Genomic DNA, 7,037 nt, shown 5'->3' with positions numbered 1-7,037 from the left:
GAAAGCAAATGGGGATAAGTGTCTTGTGGTACAATAATGAATAATTGCCATCAGGTCTGACTGTGAGGTTAATAAATGTAGAGGTAGATGTTTTTGACAAAAGGAGGAGAGTGTTGATTCTGCAGCCCAGGAGTGGAGGTGCAGCCATCAAGTGAGAAGAGCGGAGAGTGGGGCCCTACCCAAAGAGGCAGTGACGCCAGGGATGATGGCATGTACAGATGGAGCAGCTGGGGACACTGGAATCAGGGTAGGAGAGGGCCTGTGTGGTGTACCCTTTGGGGTTATATAATGATACATGGAGGGGATTGTAATCATTGCAATGAAACTAAATACGATAGGATGAGTGTAAAACTGATGTTTTCCCATGCAAACCTCACAATAAAACGTTAAAAAAAAAACACCTGAATTGCAATTCTGCACAGACTGATAATTAGGCCAAGAGGCGAGCAGGTTATGTGACTGACAGATCCCATCTAGCTCTAAAATTCTACACAGACTCTTATACAAACCTAATAATGGGCAATTCACAGGCAATTTCCTATCTCCATGATGTTTCCAATGACTAGATTATCAGAATCTACCCTTGCCGTTTAAAGGAACTCTTGCTAACCTTCCTTTAAATATCATTTACTTCTCAGGTAATAGCTTCCTGCAGTCCACACACAACAAATTGTTCCAAATACACCATCTATTATAAATGTCTATTCATGTACTGTTTTCACCAAAGCAGTATGAGGATAGAAACTATATTTTATTTAACATCTTCACAGTACCAAATCTTTCACAATGCCTGGCACATAGTAAGTGCTAAGAATATGTTTAAATAGTAAGTCTACAAAGTAAAATACGGTTCAAATGTTCTGTTTCCATTATCTGGGAGTTTAACTTAATTTGAAGATACACAAAGCATATGCAGTGCAAACTTACCCCGAGCATTTGTACAAAAGTTACACAAAGGTCTCACTGCTGCAGACTGTCTGGGCACCCTTGGGGATTTCCTAGTGTACCTCAACTCTACCCAAAAGCCTCCTTAACATGCTCTATTTTGTACCACAACCTCCTAACAAATGATTGTTATTATGAACCACTAGTATGACCACAAGGTTGGCAGTTCAAACCCACCAGCTACTCCTAGGAAAACCTACACAGGGTCATTGAGTCAGAACAGACTCTAGGGCACTTAACAGCAGCAACAGCAAGGAGCCCTAGTGCTACTGTGGGTTAGGCAGTGGATTGCTAACTGCAAAGAAAACAAGTCTAAACCCACCAGCTGCTCCGAGGGAAAAAGATGAGGCTATCTGCTCCTGTAAAGATTTCGTCTCAGAAACCCTATATGGAGGATCACAGTAAGTTGGAATCAACTCAATGGCAGTGGGTTTGGTTTTTGTATTGACTTAATAATGAGTTACCAGTTGGTGCAAACTGTTAATGCATGCAGCTGCTAACTAAATGTTGGAGGTCAAGTATACCCAGAGATTTCTTAGAAGAAAAACCTCATGATCTACGTCTAAAAAATCAATCACAGAAAATTCTATGGACCTCACAGTTCTACCCTGCTACACATGGGGTTGCAACCAGTCAGAATTGACTCCACAGTGACTGGTTATGCCATGTACACATATGTCCATGATGTTGTTGTCGTCAAGTGCCGTCGAGTCAGTTCTGACTCATAGTGACCCCGTACAGGGTTTCTGAGGCTGTAAATCTTTACAGGAGCAGAAAGCCTTGTCTTTCTCCCGCGAAACAGCTGGTAGTTTCGAACTGCTGACCTTGCAGTTCACAGCCCAATTCCATGACACTTTCTAGGAAAAATGACATTATGTGATTTGGATATAATGCAAACACATTTTATATGTACAGTATATACATGTTTTTGTTATTGTTAAGTACCAAGGAATCAGTTCTGAGGAGTGGCTGGTGAGCTTGAACCACTGACCTTAAGGTTCAAAGCAACCTTACAGTCCAGAGCATTAATCACATTGTTACACAAGGACTCTAGATTAGGCTTCAAAATATTCATGGAAAAATCCCAATACCTTTTAATTCCATTTCTCAAAGAACATTCTGAAACCAACTCATTTTTTTATGTATTCACCATACATCCTACTGTTGTTAAGTGCCATGCAGTAGGTCCATGTTTTTGTTAAGTGTCATTGACTTATAGGACCCTGTAAAGGGTTTCCAAGGAGCTCAAAGTAATTCTACCAAACTTCACACCAAGTTACTACGTTGTTGGTGGTGTTAAGTGCCACTGAGTCGATTCTGACTCATAACGACCCTGTACAGGGTTTCCAAGGAGCAGCTGGTGAGCTTGAACCACCGACCTTGCAGTTCAAACGACTTTGACTTTGTAGTCTGATGCATTAGCCCACAGCGCCACACAAGGGCTCCTATGTTGTTGTGAAGTGCCGCCAAGTCAATTCCGACCCATAGTGACACTGTGTAGGGTTTCCAAGGAGCAGCTGGTGAGCTTGAAAGACTGACTTTACAGTTCAAATGACTTTGCAGTCTGACACATTAACCTACAGGGCCACACCAAGACTCCAAGGATTCTCCATTAATACCTAGAGTCTCAGGGCTTGAAAATCCACATTTGCAATTGGCTGCCTGAGGGTGTAGTCTGGGTGTGAGGGTGGGGGAGGATAACCCAGCAAAGCTTATCAACTCATCTCACTATTTCCAGAGCCAAGCAAAGAATTGCATCTCCTGGTACCCTCTTCCAATCAAGTCCCTTCTCCCAATCCTACTTGTATATACAGATATATTTGTATATGAGATTGTTGTTGTTAAGTGCTGTTGAGTCAGTTCCGACTCACAGTGACTCTGTATAGGGTTTCTGAAGAGCAGCTGGTGAATTTGAACCACAGACCTTGCAATTCAAACTGACCTTGAGGTCGAGTGTTTATCCTACAGTGCAATAATTGGGTAGTATTAAGTCAGATGTTGCCCAAATAGACCTTACGTAATACATACTTGTGTATCATTTACTGACAGCTTCAGGTTTATGGTTAGAGTTTATGGTCCATTACTTGATACATAAGCTCAACTGCAGCAGGAATTCTATCTGTTTTATTCATTAATGATACCCAATCCCTAGATCAGTGTGTAGCACAATGTATAATGTTTAAATTATTTCCTTGCAGTTTACAGCCGTCATGAGCCACGAATCCCATCTCACATTGCCCTTACTTCCTCTGCTCCATCCACTTATAGTAGCCTCCCAACCAAGTAAGCTTCTACAAACTGGAGGAAAATATTTTTATTTAATTCCTAAATTGTAACCCATCCTTTCTTTGCTCACCTTTTAGTACAGAAAAAATATTCAGGAAACTTTAACAAATGGATGAAATAACTAAAGCTTTCCTTTTTCACTTTCCATTTTAAATTACTGTTGGACAAAGACAAAATCTAAAAATGTCTGATTAGCCTTTTTGGATTATCTAGCAGATGAGCTATAACTACAGAAAAAGTATGCTCCAAAGAGTGCAAATTCTCACATGCGCTATACACATCAATTATAGCACGGGTTTTCAAATGTAGCTAATAGGCTTCAGGATCAAAGGGACTTATCCACAGCATTTAAAAATCTACTAAGTACTGACCCATGTAAAAATAGGACGCTATTGTATCTATATTCAGAAAACAGCACCAGGACCTTCTCCACCTTGCGGTTTCAGCCAAATATGGCTCTTCTCTGCTTGGACCAATTTAGCTTAGGAGTTCCAACAGGCTCCAGCCCACCAATAGTAGTCACCAACATCATCTACATTACTATTTCCAAAACAGCTTTTAAAATCTTGAAAAAAAAATCAACCATCAACAACATAAGATTATACCCCAGACTATACTCAAGGAGCTCTGGTAGCGTAGTGGTTACGAATCGGGCTGCGAACCGCAAGGTCAGCAGTTCAAAACTACCAGCTGTTCCACAGGAGAAAAATGAGGCTTTCTGCTCCCGTAAAGATTAACAGCCTCAGAAACCCCGTGCAGGGTCACTATGAGTCAGAACCGACTCGACGGCACATAACAACAACAACATACTCATTTCTGTATATGTTGATTCACATTAAATTCAGAAACAAAGAATTCTTTGTTTGTACTCTAATGTCTCTATTTCTATCTGACAAACTCAGAGACCACTTCTAGGATGAGCTTTAACAAAGAGGTTTCACAGATTAAAAGCGTTAGGCAGTTGACACCAGTCAGGTCCCCTGTTGATGTTAAGTGCCAAGTCAGTCATAGCAACCCTGTATAGGATTTCCAAGGAGCTGCTAGTGAGTTTGAACTGCTAACCTTGAAGTTGTTAGCCTTCCACGGCCATTCAGTTTTGTTTGGTGGTGGTGGTAGTGACTATGTACTGTCTAGTTGGGTCCGATTCATAGTGACCCTGCAAAGGGTTTCTGAGGCTGAAAATCTTAATGGGAACAAAAAGCCTCATCTTTCTCCTGAGGAGTGGCTGGTAGATTCAAACTTCTGACCTTGGGGTTAGCAGCTCAACTCTTAACTTACTATGCTACCAGTTCTCTGGTTGTGCTTAAATACCAGAAAAAGAATTAACATTCTAAATGTGTGCAAATTAGGATGAGCTAAAGGAAGATTGTAGAAGAATTGATGCTTCTGAGTTATGGTGTTGGAGGAGAATATTGAAAGTACCATGGGCTGACAAAAGAACCAATAGATCCGTTTTGGAAGAAGTGCAGCCAGAAGTGCTTCTTGGAAGTGAAGATGGCCAAACTTTGTCTCTCATACTTTGGACATATTGTCAGGAGGGACCCAGTCCTTGGAGAAGGATATCATGTTTGGTAAGGTGGAGAGTCAGAGAAAAAGAGGAAGATCCCCAACGAGATGGACTGGGCAAGCAGCAGCATCAATAAACTCAAGCGTGGCAACAATAGTGAGGTTGGCCCAGGATCAGGCAGTGTTTCGTTCTGTTGTGTATAGGGTTGCTATGAGTCAGTATTGACTCAATGGCACCCAACAACACCAACAAAGTGTTTGGATTCAGATACCAATTTGATCACTAAATATGATGAGACAGGGAAATCACAACAGAGAGTAATCTTTAAATGCTATTTTCTCCACAATTCTAAAGGAGACTATGGGGCGAGTTTCAACTGTCAGTTGTTATGAGCATTCCAACAGCAGAGTAAACTTAAGTGTAACGCAAAGAAGCTGTCAAAAGAGGAATAACTCAGAGTGTATTCCCCTGCTTGAGGATGACTGGTAGCTTGCCCTCTGCCTCTATAACCACATCTGGCCATCTCATCTTTATGACCTTCCCCTCTCAAATGTCTGGAATAAGCGATAAGTGAGTGAAGTAATGACAAGCACTGAAATGTGTCACTAAAATTGGCATTTACAAATGACTTGCAAAACTACTCCCCAGTGGACCTATCAACCTACCCATGCCGTATTTGGTAGTTGTCTAAAAAGATAAAAGCCCGTCCTCCTCAGGGTAACATGCTGGAAGAAAGGAAGCCTCGGGTAAGGAAAAGCACGAATCTGCTCCAGACTGTTGCTCTCAAAACCTAAGCTGCCACAAAGAGATCCTGAGTAGCACGCAATCTCGTTTCTGTATTCATTCACAGGGCTCGTCACCCCAACCTCCCAAATCTAAGACCTTAGAAGTAAACCCCAACCTATAGCCTGTGAGTCCACTTCAACTCATAGCGAACCTATAAGGGAGAATAGAACTGCCAGATTAGATTTCCAAGGGGGTAATTTTTACAGATCAGACAGCCACGTCTTTCTCCCGCAGAGTAGGAAGTGGGTTCGAACAGCAAACCTTTCACTTCGCAGGTGAGCACGTTAACCATGGTGTCACCAGAGCGCCTGTCAAGACCTAAGTGTCCAGGGGTGACAGGGAAACGATGACACTTGATCTTCTGTGCTTGAGAACCAGAAGGAAAAAAAAATTAATAGCCAGGACGTGGGCAGCGAGCAGACAAGCGTTGGACGTTGGACACGGGTCACGCGGGAGAGTGGGAGGTATCTAGGAAGAGCGTACACACAAACAAACCACCGGCTAAGAACGAAGGGAAAGGCAGCAGTGATGGAGAAACCTGGGAGGTTAGGGAAAACCTATGCTCAGAAGAGCGTCCGGGGAAGAGGCAGGTTCCCAGAGACTAGACTCTGTGGGAAACGCCCGCCAGGCAGTGCGGAATGAGGCCAGCGGCCGCATCCGCCAGGCCCGTCGGAACGCGAGCGGCTCAGGTCGCGCTCGAACAAAGCCCGTGCGGAGGCCCGGCTACTCACAATAAGAAGCTCATGTCGGCTGCTGGCTGCCGGCTCAACGGTCACTAGGCCTCGGGGCTGCGACGATGGTGGCTGCGACCGGGGAAGAGAAGAACTGGCTGGAGGAAGAGGAGGAGGGAGAAGGAGGCGGGGTGCTCTGACTGTTCCGCGGCAGCAACTTCTTGGGCTCTGCGAGTTCCAATGGCAGACAGAGGGGGCGGAAATGGAAGTGCAGGGCGTAAATCACTCAAGGGGAGGAGATGGAAAGTGGGGCGGGGAAAGGGGCTGACCGCCGGCTCCTCAGAGAACACACCAGCGACTACCACACAGTTCCCCAACCCACCCATGCCGCTGCCCCAACCCCTTGCCACCTTGGGTTTTGTCAGCTCTCGCGAGAGCATCCCATACTCCGGATGCGAATGGGGTCCCTCACCTTCTGGTCACCTTTGTAGCCAGCGCCACGCTTAGTGTGCACCCAGGCCTCCCGGTCCCACAGATTAAGGGTCATGGCAGAACGTGACTGCTGGGTTTCAATGGTCAGGGAGAAAGTGGGCTTCAACTCCATCAGTGATGGATGGAATTGCCACCAGAGTTATGCCCACAGTGAGTGCCCAGTAAAGGATAATGAAAGCTTGTCGAATCTCTTTCTCTGCTAGTATTTAAAAACAGGATGGAGTTTCATCTGGTTGGAATGATTTAAGTGTGGTTCTGCCACAATAGAAGAAAAATCAAAGCCAAACCCACTGGCATCAAGTCCATTCTGACTCACAGTGATTCTGTAGTCGGAGTAGAATTGCTCCATA

The 7,037-nt window shown here is 44.2% G+C and overlaps 1 protein-coding gene across 1 annotated transcript in view; it reads right to left on the bottom strand.

The window, feature by feature from the left end:
* The window catches only part of MOB1B (MOB kinase activator 1B), a 123,994-nt gene extending 117,195 nt beyond the window's left edge, over positions 1–6,799 (bottom strand). Inside the window, exons 1-4 of the mRNA XM_006873795.1 lie at positions 6,668–6,799; positions 6,150–6,327; positions 5,786–5,890; positions 5,404–5,425 (exon numbers count right to left, since the gene is read on the bottom strand). Of these exons, the coding sequence (XP_006873857.1) occupies positions 5,404–5,425; positions 5,786–5,890; positions 6,150–6,327; positions 6,668–6,799 (437 nt within the window). The remainder of the gene's footprint in view (positions 1–5,403; positions 5,426–5,785; positions 5,891–6,149; positions 6,328–6,667) is intronic.
* Between the last annotated feature and the right edge of the window lie 238 nt (positions 6,800–7,037).

The sequence above is a fragment of the Chrysochloris asiatica genome, unplaced genomic scaffold, assembly GCF_000296735.1.
Source record: "Chrysochloris asiatica unplaced genomic scaffold, ChrAsi1.0 scaffold00254, whole genome shotgun sequence".
Lineage (NCBI taxonomy): Eukaryota > Metazoa > Chordata > Mammalia > Afrosoricida > Chrysochloridae > Chrysochloris > Chrysochloris asiatica.
Note: the sequence above shows the minus strand (reverse complement) of the source record. Positions and strands in the feature narration are given on the sequence as shown.